The sequence below is a fragment of the Acipenser ruthenus genome, chromosome 13 (genome assembly GCF_902713425.1).
Source record: "Acipenser ruthenus chromosome 13, fAciRut3.2 maternal haplotype, whole genome shotgun sequence".
Classification (NCBI taxonomy): domain Eukaryota; kingdom Metazoa; phylum Chordata; class Actinopteri; order Acipenseriformes; family Acipenseridae; genus Acipenser; species Acipenser ruthenus.
The window spans coordinates 21,885,468-21,905,268 of NC_081201.1; the positions used below are offsets into that span (position 1 = coordinate 21,885,468).

The 19,801-nt window shown below is 37.9% G+C and overlaps 1 protein-coding gene across 1 annotated transcript in view; it reads left to right on the plus strand.

Annotated features, from left to right (window-relative positions):
• The first annotated feature begins 765 nt into the window (after positions 1–765).
• Positions 766–19,801, plus strand: part of LOC117417751 (V-type proton ATPase subunit B, brain isoform-like) — a 52,546-nt gene continuing 33,510 nt past the window's right edge. The window contains exons 1-5 of the mRNA XM_034030041.3: positions 766–984; positions 12,780–12,835; positions 13,862–13,960; positions 17,995–18,088; positions 19,029–19,106. Coding sequence (XP_033885932.1) covers positions 873–984; positions 12,780–12,835; positions 13,862–13,960; positions 17,995–18,088; positions 19,029–19,106 — 439 coding nt within the window. The 5' untranslated portion in view covers positions 766–872. The remainder of the gene's footprint in view (positions 985–12,779; positions 12,836–13,861; positions 13,961–17,994; positions 18,089–19,028; positions 19,107–19,801) is intronic.

A 19,801-nucleotide genomic window follows, 5' to 3' on the forward strand; every position in this document is an offset into this window, starting at 1 on the left:
ATTGCTTTCTCTTTCTGCAAGGCCAATAGTTTGACAATTTGGAGAAATGGATTGCAACCAGACGTTACTGTGGGAACAAAGATTTACAGGTGCATTTTTAACACTGTGGGTTTTTTTTTTTAATAATTAAAAATAAATATCTTTCTTTTTGGATAAATTAAAAAAAAAAATTAAAAAAAAAAAAAAAACATATTACTGGAAACTCTTTAGTTTGGCATGACATAGTTATGACTCGTGTATTAAACACTCAAAAAAAAATAAATAAATAAATCCAAGAGCCCAATATTGTATACCACCCAAATTACACTTGTCTGTTGAACTGTGGAAAATGGGGGCAGCTGTTGTGTTTTTAAAATTGAAATGGATCATATAACCAGAGGCACTGGAACATTCTTTATAGTAGGGGTGCTGAAAGCTATGAACAAAACTGTACCCCCTTTATATGATGGCAGCAAGTGCACAGCACTTCAATCCAGCATCCCTAGTTCCAGCGCTCCTGATCATAACTAGCAGCAGAATTAAAATTGAAATATTATTAAAATATTATACATACACTAAAGCCCGCACACACACACACATTTATATATATATATATATATATATATATATATATATATATATATATATATATATATATATATATATATATGCACACACATTTTGGTACGTTTTCATTTCCCAACGAAATCTACAAGCAGAATGACAAGCGCAGAGGATTGACTCCACTACATTGTGCACGCTGCCATTGGCGTGCAAATCCGCGGGGACGCGCATGCCTTGGTTTCCTGTTGCTCTCTTCCGGTATTTTTTGTCATATGACTGGTTAAAGCGCCCTGTCGCAAAGGTACAGAACTTAATTTAACAATTTAACAATGGCGACAATGTTGGATAAAAGACCTATGGACAGCCTGAATGGGCCTGATGCTGCGGCTAGACAACATGCCCAGGCAGTCAGCAGGAACTACATTTCGCAGCCAAGACTGAGTATGTATTAACTGCAAGTGTTTTGCCTTTCTAAAGTAACAGCTTTGAGCTCAGCGTTAAGTTAAGCTGATCGTTTGAATAATTTATTTCCCAGTGCTCTGGTATCTGGTTTCACTTGTAGATGTTTATGGAAACATTTTGTTTTTCAATTTCAGTCGGGAGCACTAGTTAAATTGAGTAGCATTTGCATACAGCTCATACCCAAATTATTACACTACGTTAGAACAAAACAGCGGACGTAATTTTAGCTTTATAACTGTACTGTTAAAATTTACAAGTAAAGTCACCTCGTCACTCGTCGTGTTACCACAATTATACAGGATGAACACCACAGCATTTAATTGTATTTGTTGCATTTAATTTGATGATAGTGTATTCTTTGCATACTCAACACAATGAATGAAAAGGATATGACAGTTTTGTCATGGGGCTTGTTTGTCATTTGCACGTATAATACAGTAGGGGTTTCAAAGTCATGTGACACACCGGCGTCCTAAATGGGAACTTGCTATTATGATAAAGCGAACAAGCGTTTACTGTTGATGCAGCTCCATTTCTGCCAGCAAGTTACGTTGGAAACAATTTGCTTGTCCAAGTTCCCCATTTAGCTTTCTGAACCCTGAATGCAAGATGTTAAAGACAGATGGGCAAAGACTGATCCACATCATGTGACTAGGTCATGTGATGTGTACACAGCTAAGAAAGTTCACAAGCTGTTTGGTTAATTTCCTATAAGGCCAAAAACACAAGAATGCCTGCAATATGTAGCACATAGGTGTTCAAAATAACACATTCTGATTTTTTGTTTTTCTGATCTGTATTCTGTAAACCATTTAATAAGTATATTTCTGTCAGACAGACTTTGGCCTGGATTAAATCAAATGTATAGTAGTGTTTTAGCCATTATAAAGGATAGCAATGGCTGCACCATACATTTCGATTTAATCCAGGCCTTTGATAGAGAGCTGATAGTAGGTGCCTAAATTCAGGTTTCCTTATACTTATTTAATGACGTTTTATGATGAACAAGAAGAGTGATTACAGTGTGCTTCAGATTTCTGCCCTCTGCTTCCCTGTGAAAGAATTGAGTGGTCTAATGACGTAGCATTTTAATCTTCTCACAGACTTGCTATAATAGAGCAGTGCTTTCCTGTCTGCCTTATGGGACCCTACCCCATGTGGACACTGTTACTACAAGACCCTGTTATATAACATCTTCCAGGAATTTATGTTATTGAAAAAGAAAAATCATTGGAAATAATTAATTGCCCAGTTTTCAGGGTACATATTGGGTCGTATTGAGTGAAGGATGAAAAGCAACCCAGAATTCTAACAGATGTTCAGTGAAGTTAACCAGTATCAGTGCTACAGTACAGCATTGTATTGCACTACAACGAATTATTGTTGACATGTATTTATCTACTGATGGTGAAGTCAGGAATTTTCTTGGTATAAACATGTATTTCGTGAGCCAAATTTCTGGAGAAAATCTTTCACTTATAGCTTTTGTAAAAATGTATTAAAAAAAAAAAACAACCAAGGGAAGTGATTATTTCAATGATCACTATGCTACAGCCAGAATGCATGGTTTCTCAAGCTAGCAGCGCAGCATTTGAGCTGACCTAGAATTCGATACCCACAATTGTCAATGGTTTCAAAAGAAGTATAGGGAGTCGTAAATGCAGTACGTGATTTCTGGGATTGGGCGATTGAGATGTACCCAGACAGAGTTGTGATTGGAATAGAAATAAGGATGTGATACTTTTGAAATAGTTGATGGCTTGCAGTATATATTGCATCACATTACGTTTCCCAGCAATTTCAACAAACTATATTCGTATACTTATTACAGATGGATAATATCAATAGCTACTGTAATAACCAGAGCTGTTAATAGTTTAAAAGTAAACTTTTAATGGTTAATCTGAAATGTTTCAAATTTTGCCCACACATCTAACCATGGTCAAATATCCATAGTATGTATATCATACTCAGGACTGCAGAAGAGGCACATTTATTTCAGTATTCAATATTTCTTCTTGGTCTTTTCCAGAATGAAATACATTCCACATATAGTATTACACACAGATGCATGTTTCAGTATAACAAAGGGAGGGCTTCTCATGATGGCATTTCTTATTGGTTACAAAAATTCCCAATATGTTAAAGTTGAAACATTTATAGGTGTTTAATCCTAAAGTTTACATGTTGTGAAACACAAACTAACATCCATGCTAATAACCAGTCTTTTTTAAATATAGAATCATTGTATCCCTGTCATTTTCCTGTGGTTTTGTTTTCCACACTTGATATCCATTTTGACTGGTGAAGTTCTGCCACCACACTGTAGGCTCATTTCCTGTGCAGTACAGGAAAGACCCCACCTGAAGCCCAGGTGTGCAGGAAGTGAATATTGTGACAGGTGTATAGGTGAAAAGAAAGTCTGAAAACATAAATGATATACAGCAAAATAAGGGATTTGGTAGAAAGTTTAACATAATGACAAGTCTGAAAATGTTATTGCTTTAACACTTTGCAGTCCATAGAATTCTGCTCCTGTCAGGCTCGTCAGGTCCAATTGATTTTACACGTGCTGTAAAACTGCATCCAGCAGTTTTCTTTGACTGCTGGATGCGGTTGTTCATGTCTGCGGTGAAGGGACTGCATTTTGCTCAAATCCGCCTCCTTTTTTTTCCGTCTGCTCTCGGCCATTGAAAGCTTCTCGCTGCTTTTTTCAGAGAAAAACGACTATAACGCCATTTTGATGATGTCGGACAGGGTCCGACATTGGACCTGAACAGTAATTTTGCAATGTACCGCAAAGGATTAATATTATAATCCTACCCTGGAGATGCATACGGGAGATAAGAGAGGACAGAAGACTGCTTGTCCAATATTATTTGTTTATTTAGCAGACGCCTTTATCCAAGGCGACTTACAGAGACTAGTCACTTACAACAACGTCTCACCCAAATGCAGCACAAGTAAGTTAAGTGACTTGTTCAGGGTCACACAATGAGTCAGAGAGTGAGCCAGGATTTGAATTGTGGACCTCCTGGTTACAAGCCCTTTTCTCTAACCACTGGACCACACAGCCTTCTCCATCTGACCCCATGAACTTTACACACAAACCTTTTTCTAGATTAGTTACTGTGCGTTGTGAAGCACAGATAGATACAGTAAAGCATATTAGAAACATGGCAAACCATGGTGAACATATCGTATAAAGCATGGCATACCATGTTAAACGCATAGTATAAAGCATAGGAAACCGTGGTAAAGTATAAATCTACAGTCCCTCCCCGAGTCTTACAGGGGCCTATTCAGCCTCTTATCAACCCCACCCATTTCTTCACAAATTTCAGGCATGTCACAGGTCTCTGGATTAAGCCTCTGCTCAGTCACATCAAAAGGGCTTATGTTCGGTTCTTCAGTGTGTGAAAGTAGCACATACTAGGCAATTTGATAATTTAAGGGTATACAGTAAATGTGTAATGGCCCGTGATAAGTGGTCTAAGATTGGTTGTGAAGGTATTTATAGAAGGAATTACAGAACAAAAGTTTTGCACTCCAGTTGAAAAAAGGGTAGATAAAGCTGGCTTATTTTCCAGGTACAGTATCTGTTATGTTTCCACAAAGAACAAAGAAAACAAGGCTATTTTATCCAGAACTTCAAAACGCTCAATCAGAATTCAGTGCACACAGTAGAAGGCACTAACGCTGTAGTTTCTTAAAATTGTATATAAGGACATTATTTTACACAAGGTAAGGAGGAGGCAAGTAATGGTTGCACTTAAATATAGAACCACATACAGTATCCATTTGTGATAAAACTTGGTTAGGGCATTATTGAGCACATATTATTCCGAATCTGTTAATATAAAGGAGGTTGTCTTTCCATTGTTAGGTATGTCACACTAACATTTCTTATATCTGGAGAACTAGATAACTTTGTTTACTGTGTAAATTTAGGTAGCCATGTCTTAAGACCAGCATCATGACTTAACCAAAAGATGATCAAGTATGTAGTTGATCTTGACCACTTTTACAGTACGTCATATTAAAACCATTTTTGTTACAAGATGACACTCCATATTTTTCTCCAGTTACTCCTGATGGATCATTTGATACAGAAATGATGGGCGATATATTTCATGATGAATAAAATTGTGTTATTGTGAATATCAGAACTTGCAAATATATGGAAGGCTAAATGTCACCATTTTTGATTTCTTAAAAACTGAAAACCTGGTTAAGACATTTTTGCCACAAGTCATTGAAAGTACAGCCTAAATGTTTAAACAAACAATGTTAGCCCAGTTTTTTTAATTATTTATTTTCTATATTTATTCAGACTTTTCTGTGTACAGTACTCAAATGTTGTATTCTATTTGGTATATTAATCATAATTGATAGTTATTCTTAAACTTTAAGCATCAAACATCTTGAACAGTATCTAGTGTAACACACGTGTTTCAGTACATTGCTCTAACTGAGCATTGGCTGAAGCAGAGTACAACACGTACTGTACTAATCTTGCTGAAGTGTTTCTCTTCGTGTTAGGAGAACATGATCTCATCTGATTTGCCTTTACTGCTTTGGGATGCAGGGGCCTTGATAACATATATCCCACTGAGTCGTAATGGGCTTATACTACGACAGCACGCAATTCAAGTCGGGCAATGTGGCTGTCTGTTCCCCTTGGACCCCTGTTTTTCTGTATGCCACTGTCCAATTAGTAAAATAAATTGCAGGTTTCGGATAGCAATTTGACAGTGGTTTCTCTCAGGTGTGAATCTTTTATCTTTTATGTTTTGTATGTACACCTGCCGTGCTAAAAGCGTTCAAATCACTAAGGTGATTAAAATCAATCGCAAAATTGCATTGCCATCACAGAGGTGTGAAGGAGCACAGTTAGCAAACATGAGGAGCTGCACATTTCAAACAATTAACAGACTGGTTCTGAGAAGGGTGTGTTAGGTAAGAAAAAGGTTTAACACTCTTACAGATGCATTTCAATTGGAAAAATTGGATACTGGAGTAAGAATCTGATACTCTCGAGTGTTACTCCTAATTTAAGACCGTGTAGAGAGTTTTGAGACTGTGGGGTGTCACCAGTTTGTGGTCTGTAACACAGACAATTCACAAGTTAAAGATAATGCCATAATAAATAGTGCCGGGATGAAGATTCTTTCAAATTTTAAACAAATATTTGAGTATTTATTAATTACTAATAAGCAGGAAAGCAAAGATATAATTCATACCGTATTGCAGATAAAAAAAAAAAAAAAAAAAAATAATCTCCTGGGAGTACATTACTGTAAACCTGATGTTACTTAATAAAATCACCCGTTAAAGCAAAATTAAATACTCTACAGTAGAATGTGTGGTATTTATTTCAGACAACATTTATTACTTGGCATGATATCGTTTTGACAGAGTCATTTTTTAAAATTCTATAATATGAATAAATACGAACATGGTCTTTTTTTGTTTGAATATGCAGTAAAAATAATTATATAAATACATAAAAATAAAAATACGTGTTTGCTTGGGTGTGGCTGGTCACCACCTGCTGCCACATTCTTACTCAGCTCAGTGTGAGTCTGTGGTACACAACCATTATCCTGATGTGTCACCCAAATTTTGAATCAATACAGAAGTCAAATAACATTGACATCCTGTGATCATTCATCATGCAGCTCTTCAGTCAGGATGTTGTCTGTTCTCTCAAACAAATCTTTTTCCAGTTTGCATCTGCAGTAAACCTCTTTTATTTCATTGTCTAAGTATTGCTGTGTTCATCTAGGCCTCGTCACTGTGTCGATTGTTCATTATTGCCAATATCATATAATTTAAATAACTCCAAGAGGCCCCATCCTTACTAAATAGACATGTCCTATCAATGGTTATATGTATGTTATAGAGTTGATGGTGTAAAAAAACAGAGGGCTAGATTCGCAGTTATTTTTTGTCATTGGCGCAGTTTATCAAAGAAAAGAAAATCAAAATGAAACAACTTTATATGACTTACGAACCCCAAAGTTGAATGTCTGTATTCTTTTATTTTTGGTGGATGTGTTTTTCTTGATGTAAAAAAAAAGAAAGACAATTTTTAGTAAAGAGAATTTAGTTTTTCCCAAGTCATGTAAATTGGGTAAATAGCTATTAAAAGTGTTGACTGTACATTTAATGTAACCTGTTTTTAAGAACAACTGTCTTGGTCAGTCCCTTTACACCACAATACAAACAATACATTATAATCATGGTGCTATTTGGAAGCATTATATCAGACATTACAGACACGCTAGCACTGCCCCCATACCCAACCATAACTACAGATCATTTATGGGTGACTTTTTGTTGGGGGAATTAAAGTTTACTGACAAACTTGGAAAATAAAATAAAATGTGTTTGACACTGTCAATCAAAGCTTCTGGTTAAAATGTTATTATACATAATCATCCTTGGCTGTAGTTGTTTCCCTTTTTAAATAAATACTTTATAACCAGTGCTTGGGAAATGCATAGAGAGGCCTCGCTGAATTTGCAAGCCACCAATCACATTTGCAATTAAATGAAAACATTTTACTTTGTGTGCCCAGGAATACTAACTTTTAGGTATTCAGTTAAAGTACATACTTTACAACTCTGAGGTTGTTTGTAAGTCTGAAATGCCCGTAACTCTGAAAATTAGTTTTCAATGGTTTTAATAAATGTGTACACCTGCTATATACACCCTGCAATATGCATATTGTTGTGGTTTTAAAGTCTTTAAAACAGTACTATTCATGGAAAAAAAAGGCTAAATTGAAGTTACAGTACCATTGAAATCATAACTGTAGCAGAAACGCAGATTTAAACATCAAGGAAAACCTGGGTTAACGTTGTGCTTGTCTTTTAAACAAAATGCATTCGTGCAGCTTGCTCAGTCATCCAGCCTCCTTTGGCTTGAAAAAAAACCCTGTGCTTTGTTTAAAACTAAAATTGACCATACTTGCTTTGAAATCTGCCTCACCTTTCTGAATACATTTGTTAGTACAGTCATTTGGCCTTCTCCATGACCAGCACACCGTTTATGTAGGAGTGCCTATCTGGTTGCATTGCACACATGATTGAGTGATTGCATATTTCCGGTTGAAAATGGGGGTTCGGTAGATCGGTCGGTTCGTAAGTTTGGTGTTTAACTCTGGGCTTCTCCTTAAGCGATAGTGCCCGTCGATGATGGCTCTACCATATGATAGTTGACCGCGACGGGAGTTGAGCGTCCCAAGCCGAAGACGAGGGCGCTAACGAAAGTCAAGGTCAACTATCACATGGTAGAGCCATCGTCGAGAGGGCACTATCGCTATTAGAAAATTATTTTTACCATTTATCGGGTTTTATTGGTTAAAACCAAAAATCAGAAGCCCTAGATATACTGTTTTCTTGGCACTCTGTTGTGTTTTATGCCAGGTGAATAAATGTCTTTATTATTTGTCACGATATGAAAGACCTGTTTAAATTAGTTACTCTGACCTAATGTGACTCTGGTTTCCAAATGAAAAAGACCAATAGCTTTGAAATACTGACTTCTTATCTGGTGCTCAGCTGTATTCTATGAAAAATTAGCCCTTTTTAGGAGTTATTTTACACAGCTGCTGCCACCACCTTGTCAGAGCCCATTTGAGGTCATGTGAGGCAATTCTTCAGATTTGCAGGGTTATATATTGATGACCTTGTCATTGACCTGCCATATTAAGGCCATGTGACTTTTCGTGTGGATACACACTCACTTGTTGTCTTGTTTTTGTTCGTAAAGCACAGCCCATTGTATTTTATCTTTATTGCAATAGTACACCATTTATTTTATTCCACTAGGTTATATCTGACAGAAAATGACTTTGATGAGCGGGGGTGGATACATTCAGGACAGGTCAATACAACTCTTGCCTGTATAAACTAAATCCCCCTCTGGCTGTTGTAGTTTATTATGTACAGATCGTAACGAACGAGAAAAAAAAGTGACATTCCACTGTTTTAACAATTTCTCAACATTGTCACACTGTGATGAAGTTGGTGAAAGATTTACATCTCGCCCAAATATTTTCTTGTGGGTTCTGTGTGAGACAGTTAGAGGGGTAGGGTTGTGTTAATATGAAAATGGACATAACGGAATTCTCTTGTCAGGGACTGTGCAAATCAGTCTTTAAAATTAAATATAAAATGGTAATAAATAAATAAATACATAAAAACATGAAAATATGGAACATGAAACAAATGTTTCGTAACAACGAGAAACACCCTGTGTTTAAATATGTGTATGCATGAACAATAATAATTCATGTTTATTAATAATAATTCCTGGATGTGAGCATTGCAATTAGTATTCCATGTGTGTCCCTTTCTAAGAAGCCTCCCTCTATATTGTGTGCAGTGAATGTGTGAATACTTCACTGTTAATACAGCTTTGTAAGATGTATTCAGTGTTAGAATGATGATGTTCCCCTTTTCAGTCCAGAAATTAAAATGTGTTGGAATGCTCGGAGCTTCTTTTCACACTCCCCTGAATGGGTTCTTTAGTATTTCACACCAAGGTTTCCTTCAGGGTGCTAGGTCAGGCTACCAAAACAGCTTCTAGTAGGGGATTAGGACCAATTAACATCTTTGTGCACAAAAGACACTGGCAGCTGAACAGGCGGCCAGATGACCCGCACTGGAGCTGCTTGCCTAACGGGGATTCTGTACTTGAGCTCAAGTGGTCAGGGAGGGTGGAGAACGTTTTTCATGAAAATTGAAAATGTTGCTACTTGATGTAGTGTGAGGTATGGCTGTTTATGTAGAGCAAGTCTTACAAAAGTGTCTTGAGGCACCTTAAGGTTTAAAGAAAGAGCCTTGGATGAGCTACAATACAACGGTGGTATTGAATTGCCAAATAAAAAAATGTACCGATATTACATAATTGTTTTCTTTATTCCAAATCAAAAAGGAATTTCTTTTTGTATAAGTTTATCCAGCGTACACCATTTATTAATTTAAGTATTTTTTATTTACCGCTAAGGTTGTAGTTTTTTTTTCTTTTCTTTTTTTAATCCAATTTCAGCCAAAATAAAATAAAATAAATGAAGTTACTAACCTGGCAATCTTTCAGTGATGTCTTGTTCAGTACCTATTCCAACACAGAAGTGCTTGTTAAACTAGTAACATGTATTTTTAGTACTTGGGTAGTTTTATTAGTTTTCAAGATGTGTTTTGTTAAACTGTCAAATTATTTTTTTGTTTCTACCAGTAGAATTGATTTTATTTTTGAGCTGTAAGCTTTTGATTCTGTTCTGTTTAATAGCACAATACAATCCCACCTGCTTCTCTCTATTAAAAATAAAACCATATTAAATTATATTAGAAAAGATCATTTTAACATTACAACTTTAAAACACACACTGTGTATATGCTAAGTATTGTAGGTTTTTGCATTTCTAAGGCACTGAAGTTGAAGTTACTATACTACAGTTTCAGCGTTTCGGGATGCATTCAGAATCACGCTGTACAGTACAGTATGTGCAATTCTCCCTCAGAACAGAGTGGGTTTGCAAACTAACAGCTGCAATGAGCAGGCAGTGTGTCGATCGTTCAGCTCAGTTCTGTGTTAATTGCTGCCAGACTCATTAACCTACATTTCACACACTGTCCTGCGGATGAAAATATACACGCTAGTTTTCTGTCCAAAAAAAATTTGTACAATAGTCAACACAGAGTTTTTATTGAATCATAAAACTCTCAGCAGAGATACAATATTTTGAGCGGTGGTGTTAAAATGTGCTTTTTCTCCTTTGCTTTCTTCCTTAACATATTGTTATAAGCTGAGAGGAAATTGGGGCATCATATTTCTTACAATGATAAAACTGTATGAAGCTCAGAGCACTGAAACGTTTTGAAACAATGACCAATGTACAAATGAATTATAAATGACTAGACCTTTTCTCAAAAAGGACTGTATACTGTTTCTTATATTGTGTTTCTATAAGTTTAGGATACTAGTTTTATATTTGACAGTTAGTACAGTGTTTTTTTTCACATTACATGTTTTTTTTTGGAATATAGACACAAATTGTTTCTTCCGCAGAGAACAACAAAAACTTTAGAATATATAGGTTAGAATATCATTTAACAAGATCCAGTTTAGATTTGCACAAAACTAAAATCCGGTTGGTCTTCTCTGCTGGTCTGAAACTAAATCTAAGGGAACATTTTTTTGTTTTGCTTTCCTGTTGTTGCTCTGAACCCAGTAGATGTTGAAGAATGGAGAGTTCTATAGAGGGTAAAGGCTACACTGTTATATTTGGTCAGTTTTTTTTTTTCTTTTTCACACTTGAGCGGGTAGTCCTCCTGTCCTGGCCTGTACGCTTATTAGGGTATGAAATGCAGGTGTGTGTGGGAAACAGCAATTGTGCATTGACAGGCTATTTTGTTGGCCACTGCCTAATTAGTGGCATTGTGGATGCACCCTGCTAGGCTTTAGTGCTTTGCTGTAGAGCCAGTCTGTCCTAATTTCCTTGCGGCTTTGATATCCGCCAAGAGATTGACGGTTTGCACAAAAAGCAAGAGCACCATGGAGGCCTGGGTGAAACAATGGGCTCTCTTACTTCTAGATACCACAGATGTAGGACCAGAAACAAATGGCAGGCATGGCGAAATCGTCTCCAATATCAGAATCTTTAATGTTTTCCCATAGTAAGTAAAAGCTTTAGGACCCAGCCCACAACCCACACCCCTCCCTTTTTAAATTTTTTTTTTCATTGAGTTACACAAGTTTTGGCTAATTTACCTTATGTCCACGACACAGCAGGCTATACATGTGTCAAGCTTCCATAGAATTGTGGTTTACAGTAGCTGTATTAGATTTGTGTCATCCTGAACTTTAAAACAGTCAATCATTATCACTGTTGAACGGTAACTACAGTAAACATTTTAGGTAATGACAACATGTTTGTCTACTTGACTTTCTTTCAGTGGTCAAAGTAAATTTAATAATTAGAGTTAAAAAAATGGATATCTTCAATTTCAGATTGATTTTGTTGCTTTATGCATTTGAAAGGTATGACTAAAAGAAAGGGGGGGTCGTATTGCTGTAGTTCACAAAGGTTAAGTGCATCTTGTGTAATGTTCAGGAGCAACTTGCTTGATCTACTGATATTGAACTGCAATTATTTATTAATAATAATAATAATAATAATAATAATAATAATAATAATAATAATAATTATAATATTATTATTATTATTATTATTATTATTATTATTATTGTTATTGTTGTAAAAGGTGCAATGTAATTAGGCTTCATGTTTAAAAATAAATTAAAAAAATAAATCAGGGGTTCACAAAATGCTGTAATAAATCACTTCCCGTTTAGAGTAATGTTTGTTTGTTTGTTTTTTTGATCCAGCTCTGATTCTTTTTATTAAAACTCCTTAATGTGATCATTTTCCATTTATATTTTGCTTCTGGCCAGCAGCTGATCAAATGCGGTCGTTGTGGAGATATTCAAGCTAAGGAAAATCACAGCAAATAAAATGACAATCAAACTTGATGCTTTCTTATTGACTTTGGATAGCAGTATCTCTACCCCCCTCTATTACAGCAGCAGCGTCCTGGTCAGAAACGGCTCATAAACTGAAAGTGACAAAGCCTGTTGCATAGGTTTGCAATGAAGAACTCCAGATTCTAGTTTATTACTGTATTTTGTGAGCCCTGAAAAATATATTGTGAAAAGGAGAAAATATAATTGTTAAGTGGTTGTTATTTTTAAATGTTTTTCAGCCTACTCTACAGTATCTGGTGTAAATGGACCCCTTGTTATCTTGGACCATGTGAAGGTACATGTGACTTATTTCTCTTACATTCCTACTGTATTTGCAGTTGAATTATTGATCACCACTTGTATGTATTGTTGTTTCTATAATTTGTATCTAAGTGATCGTGCTATATTAAATGACTTGAAACTCACACTAGCCCTGCACCCAGCCCTAGCGTTCAGAACTATTTTCAGTAAAGTATATTTTAAATACTTTTTGTTAAATAAATTGTTCCTCCCTTATAGCTGCATGAACAACTCCTATTAGTAAACCCACAGACTCGGGCGTGACTAATTTGTGCTGTGATACCTGCAATCCATTTAGTAAAATTTTACCAGGGCCCTGGTTATTCAAACTCCTGGCACATGGTCATTTCAATTATATACATGACTGGTTGAAGTGCGAGTTTCAAGACTTGAAATGTTGCTTTATTTAAATTTTTAAATAACATGCAATCTTAGAATACAAACATGTTCTGAAATATATAACTTTAGCATTCATACATGTATAAATCTAAACCCACAGCTCATACCCATACCTTCAGTGATGAGTTTAATAATCCTTATCTTTGAAACAGGAAAATCTGTCTCAGTTATATCTGATTACTGCCCAATACGTTTGATAAATGTAAATTACACAGTTTTGACTAAGATTTTAGCTGCTATCCAACAATTTAATACAAGAAGGTTTAATTTCTTGAAGATGTTTGCAGACAAGCTCTGTTTCTAGTGTCTAGCCAATTAGCTGTTTTTACCCTCTGAACCTAAGCAACGGATCTTACCACACTACAGACGGCAAGGGTTCAATCTGGGAACTCTGCCTGGACTCATCTAGTGCCTGACCACTAGCGGTCAATGAAGGCAATCTATCCCCAGATATTTTTCCTCCCTAACCCTGCGCAAGCGCGATGTAGCGCTCCCCTGTGGGTCCCAAGCCAATATCGGCACTTGGCTCACACAGGATTCAAATCCTGATTGCATGATTCACCCTGCACTTCAAGCAGCAGTGCTGTTATTTGTGTTCACTCGTTTTCACTGTGTCTTTTAGTTCCCCAAGTATGCAGAGATTGTTCACCTGACGCTGCCTGATGGCACCAAGAGGAGTGGACAAGTGCTGGAAGTCAGTGGCTCCAAAGCTGTAGTCCAGGTAAGCCTATATAAACAGAACAGCATTGGATAAGTATAAAATTAATATAATATTTTTTTCTTTTTCTAAAAAATGCATTTAAAAAAAATATATATACTTTCTGCAAATAAAGTTTTCTGAAGTGAATATCCTGACATTTCGCTTAATTTCAACTAACCTTGTCTCCATTTTAAACCTGTTTCTTTAAAAAACCTTTTCATTGTTGATTACACAATGCTACAACCTTTATTTTTGCTGAAAAGTTGAGGGAGAAGGGACAAGGGCCTCGCATTGATCAGTACTTCTTACGAAGTCAGTCAAGTCAGTCAAATGAAATCCAGCGACAGGATGCAAACCACAGTTTGCAGGATATCAGCACCCCTGTCATAGACGTGAGGAGGACTTGCATGGACACAGTTAGTGATGAACCTAATGATCCTTGTGAACCCGGTCAGACAAACCAGCATATGAGAGAAAAGAACCTCAGTGGGCACAAGCCTGGAGTTAAATGGCCAAGAGCTTGTGAGAAAACGGCATGGGACACAGTAAACACAGATCTCTGCTTTGCATTGGAAAGATTAAGTGGAACAGTTGAAAAGAAGCTGGATAAATTTGGGGACATCATCTACGCATATGGAAGTGAGAGGTTTGGAGTTGAAAAAAGGAAGGAAAAAGTACAAACTATTCCTGGAAAGTCTAGACGGCAGCAGGAGATTGAACGCTTAGTTAGAGAAAGGAGACAGCTGAGGAAGCAATGGAGAAGAGCAGAACAAAGTCAGAAGGAGGGACTCAATCTCTTACAAAGGGTCATAAAAGATAAGCTTGCAACATTGCGCAGAGCTGAGCGCCTACGGAAACGCTACAAAAAGAAGGAGCGTGCGAGAGCTAACTTTTATAAAGACTCATTCAAATTTGTAAAGAAGTTATTCACCAGTGAGAAGAATGGCACACTAAAAACATCTAAGGTTGAGCTGGAGAGATATTTGGAGGAAACACATACAGATTCAAAAAGGCAGGAGCCTATGTCAATTCCGTCAGACACCCCACCTATCAATCCACAAGAATACCAAATGGAGGACTGTGCACCTAAGTGGAAAGAAGTAGAGCAAGATGTGAAAAAAGCAAGGGCTTCATCATCTCCAGGGCCTAATGGAGTTCCGTACAGAGTGTACAAAAGTGCTTCAGGAGTTCTACGAATTCTGTGGAAATTGATGAAAGTGGCATGGGAAAAACAGGTTGTACCAAGAGCATGGCGCCGAGCAGGTGGAGTCTTTATACCTAAAGAAAAAGATTCTACAAGCATCAGTCAGTTTCGTCCTATTTCCTTATTAAACGTAGAAGGCAAGATTTTCTTCAGCATTTTTGCTCAGAGATTGTCAACTTACCTATTAAAGAACTGCTTCATTGACACTTCAATACAAAAAGCGGGCATTCCAGGTTTCCCAGGATGCTTAGAACACATCAATGTGATCTGGCAACAAATTCAATCAGCTAAAAAGGATAGGAAGGAGCTCCATGTGACATTCCTGGATTTGGCTAATGCATATGGTTCAGTGCCACATGAACTTCTTTGGGCAGCATTTGATTTTTTCAGTGTACTGATGACAATAACAAATTTAGTGAAAGCCTACTTTGGAGATTTGCAATTTAGTTTTTCAACTTCAGAATTCAGCACTACATGGCAATGCCTAGAGGTTGGAATAATGGCAGGATGCACCATTTCTCCACTGGCTTTTACCATGGCAATGGAAGTAATCATTAGGGCATCAAAATGGGTAGTAGGAGGAGAGCGCTTGGCTTCTGGAATGCGACTACCACCAATTCGAGCATACATGGATGACATGACAACCATGACTACAACAGTAGCCTGCACTAATCGGTTATTGGGCAAATTAACCAATAACATTGAATGGGCACGAATGCAATTCAAGCCCACTAAATCAAGGAGCATCTCTATAATTAAAGACAAAGTAGTAGATAAAACATTCTTCATTAATGGTGAGGCAATACCAACAGTGACTGAGAAGCCAGTGAAGAGTCTTGGGAGATGGTACGACGGGGATCTAAAGGACACAGTTCGTGTGGGAGAAGTTAGACAACAAGCAGTGGAAGGGTTGAAGAGCATAGACAGCTGCGCTCTACCAGCCAAACTAAAACTCTGGTGCTTTCAGTTTGGTCTACTGCCGAGGTTGCTGTGGCCACTGACTGTGTACGAGGTTTCTTTGACAACAGTAGAGAAGCTGGAAGCTTTAATCAGTTCATACACCAGGAAATGGTTGGGAGTTCCACGCTGCCTCAGCAGAGTGGGACTTTATGGTAAAGGAATACTGCAGCTACCAGTCTCTGCTCTAACCGAGGAGTTTAAGTGCGCCAAGGTCAGACTGGAAATGACATTAGTAGAGTCACGCGACAAATGCGTAAGGGAGGCAGCACCTGTGTTGAAAACTGGAAGAAAGTGGGCGGCAAAGAAAGCTGTGGAAGATGCAAAGGCTGCCCTTCGAATTGGTGATATCATGGGGCAAGTTCAGTATGGAAGAGGGTTTCTTGGTCTCAGTTCAGCTCCTCCTACATGGCACAAGGCAGCCCCAGCTCAAAGGAGGAAGCTGGTAGTCAACGAGGTGCAAAAGCAGGAGGAGATGATGAGGTGTATAAAGGCCATTTCCCAGGCCAAGCAGGGAGAATGGATGAGATGGGAGAGTGTGGAACAACGCAAGATTGGCTGGCAAGACCTGTGGTCAATGGAACAGAGCAGGATCAGTTTCCTCATCAGGTCAACATATGATGTTCTCCCATCACCACAGAACCTAAACCTCTGGGTAGGAGAGGATCCCTCATGTCCTTTGTGTTCATCACCTGCAACATTAAGGCACATTTTGACAGGATGTAAGGTGGCTCTTAGCCAAGGACGGTTTACTTGGCGCCATGACCAGGTGCTGCGATGTTTGGCCTTAGCATTGGAAGACAAGCGTAACATGACCAATAAGTTGCCACCTGTTCCATCAAAACATTACACACAAAAGACAACATTCCTCCGCCCAGGAGAGCAACCACCAAAAAAAGGTGTTAAAACCAATCCTCGCCCAGGACAACTGGCAGCTGCTAGAGACTGGAAAATGCTGGCAGATGTTGGTCAACGGCTTATTTTTCCACCTGAGATTGCCACCACTAACCTTCGACCAGATATTGTCTTGTGGTCTGGATCAGCACGCCTTGTTCACCTGGTAGAGTTAACAGTGCCATGGGAGGATGCTGTAGATGAGGCGTATGAGAGGAAGAAACTGCGGTATGCTCAACTAGCCACTGAAGCGGAACAGCGAGGATGGAGAGTCAGGGTTTACCCAGTGGAGGTGGGTTGTCGAGGATTCGTGGCACACTCTACAACCCGGTTTCTCAGAGATGTCGGATTCAGTGGCCAAGAGTTGCGTCGCACAGTGAAGAACTTATCTGAAGCAGCAGAGAGGAGCAGCAACTGGCTGTGGTTGAGAAGGAAAGATTCTGGCTGGGGATCTCAAGCACAATAGAAAGAAAGAAACGCTGATGTACAGGTAAGTAAACTGGGCTGAGTTGAGTGGGGGACGGAGGGGGTGATGCTGGGACGCCAGAATCACCGTCGAGCCCTCTTGAGGTGTCGTGGGCTAGTCGACGAAACACTGAGGATGGAAGGTGCCCACTTGAAGACCCCAGAGTTGTACCCTACGGTTGTCATGCTGATGCGCTGGGGAGGCCGCACTGTGGTTGTTCCCCGGAGCCAGCATCGCAGCCGTTGTGTGTGCTGATGCGCCAGGGAGGCAAAATAAGCTGATCCCTGGAGCCAGCATTACACTTCAGCCATTAACACCAGACAGAAGGATATCTACATCATCAGATGGAAGGAAACGTAAATGGATGGAGACACATATGGATCACATTAGTTTACTGTAAAGCTACGTCTTAGTTGGTGCTTATCTCGGCAAGAGCCGAGTTCAAATCAGCATGAAGTTTTAACATCTACTCTTGTGTAATGGAAATCATTACAAAAGTATTGTCTATTATGACCGACTCTTCTTTTTCCCCAGGTGTTTGAGGGGACATCTGGTATTGATGCTAAGAAAACAGCCTGTGAGTTTACAGGTGACATCCTTCGCTCACCTGTGTCGGAGGACATGCTTGGTAAGTTGACCATTCAACAGGAGGATGCTTGTTTAAACAAATCTTTGTATAGCGGACCATGAAATCAGGTATTGAGTTTGAAGAATCAGGGTTCTTTTCACAGCATGTTGCCTGCAGCTTTAGTCTTATGCTGTGTGAATAAAGCCCAATTGCAGATGGTAGTTTCCCCTTATGACAGAATAGCAATGTCATGCTTTTAATTGTTGCTGATATGTGTGAAATGCGATAGTTTTCCTACCTTTTTACCTATAAATGTAGAGATTTGAGCCCCAGTGTTAGTCTTAGCATAATTCAGCTTTAATATCGAAACCCATATAGGCCCATTTGTGCAGTTTTGCTCATTAAGATAATTTTTCCACCCATAATGTGAGCAGCATCTTTAAACAATCTTCAGTATGTTTGTGAGTTGTAATGCATATTAAAATATGATATAGTTTAAAAATGGCGCTCACATATATTTGTGTAAGTATTTAATTGTATATGGAAAATAATATTGAAATAAATGTTCCTAGACTGTACACTTACTATGTAAGCACTAAGTCCAACACCCAACACCTATACGTGACCTACATATTTCTGACAAAGGTTTAACATTTAGGCAAAATTAAAAATGCTTAATACTTTAACACTAACTATTAACACCCCTGTTTTACATCAGTAAAACCTACCCTTAGTGTTTACATTTGCAGTGCTGTCCTTGTAAGATAATCTCTGTCCTGGTCATGCATATCATCCTCCACGAATTATGACTCACCCTGTGTAGAAATTCATCAAGTATATATAAGTATATTATAAAAAATAAAGTACAACCTACTGTATACATCAAAATGTCAGTTGCTTCTGATTCAATGTCTAGAATGTAGATATTCAAAACCCTGGACAGTTTTCTAACTAGTTGACCTTTCTGAAGAGCTTAAAATTAGAGTCCTGTTTTTTCCAGGTCGAGTATTCAATGGCTCTGGTAAACCTATTGACAGAGGACCCACTGTGCTGGCTGAAGACTTTCTGGATATCATGGGTATGACAGAACACTCAGCAGTGTACTAAATATATTGCATCTTTCTTTGTAGGTTAAGTTCACCCATTAACTAGAATTTAGAAAATGGATCGGAGATTTACTTTAACCTGATTGTTCAATGTGAGGCCCCTAATCTCTGGTAAAGGATAAATGTTATCTTTCAAACTATCTGTCTGCTGGAAAATATGTAAATACAACATTCATTTATGTAATTTTATTCTGTTTGCTGAAGGAAAATCCCTGTTATCCCTCATCTTCTGTTAATCCAACCACATTGTGTAGCCCACTAGTGACCTTTAAATTCCGTTTATCTCCTTATGAATATGCACACATTGTAACATTATAATACAGCCTTGATTTAATTCCATTGTGTGGTCTGTCCCAGGAAGAGTACATTTTTTTATTTATTTATTTATTTATTTATTTTATATAAAGATGGGCAATTTGACGTGATGCTTTTACAAGAAGATAATTATATTACGTATTGTGTTCAAAATGCTTTTGAGGGATGAGTTCCTGAATTCTAAATATTAAGCCATCAGATATAAATAGGTATATTTGTTATGTCAAACTTCAATGATCTACAGCTTGGTGACTATTTAAAACCAATCAAATGTGTCCTTCAGGATGCAGTCAAACCTGTATGAATGTTGTTTCTTTTGTTATATCCCGCCATCGTGTTATTTGGAGGCTGT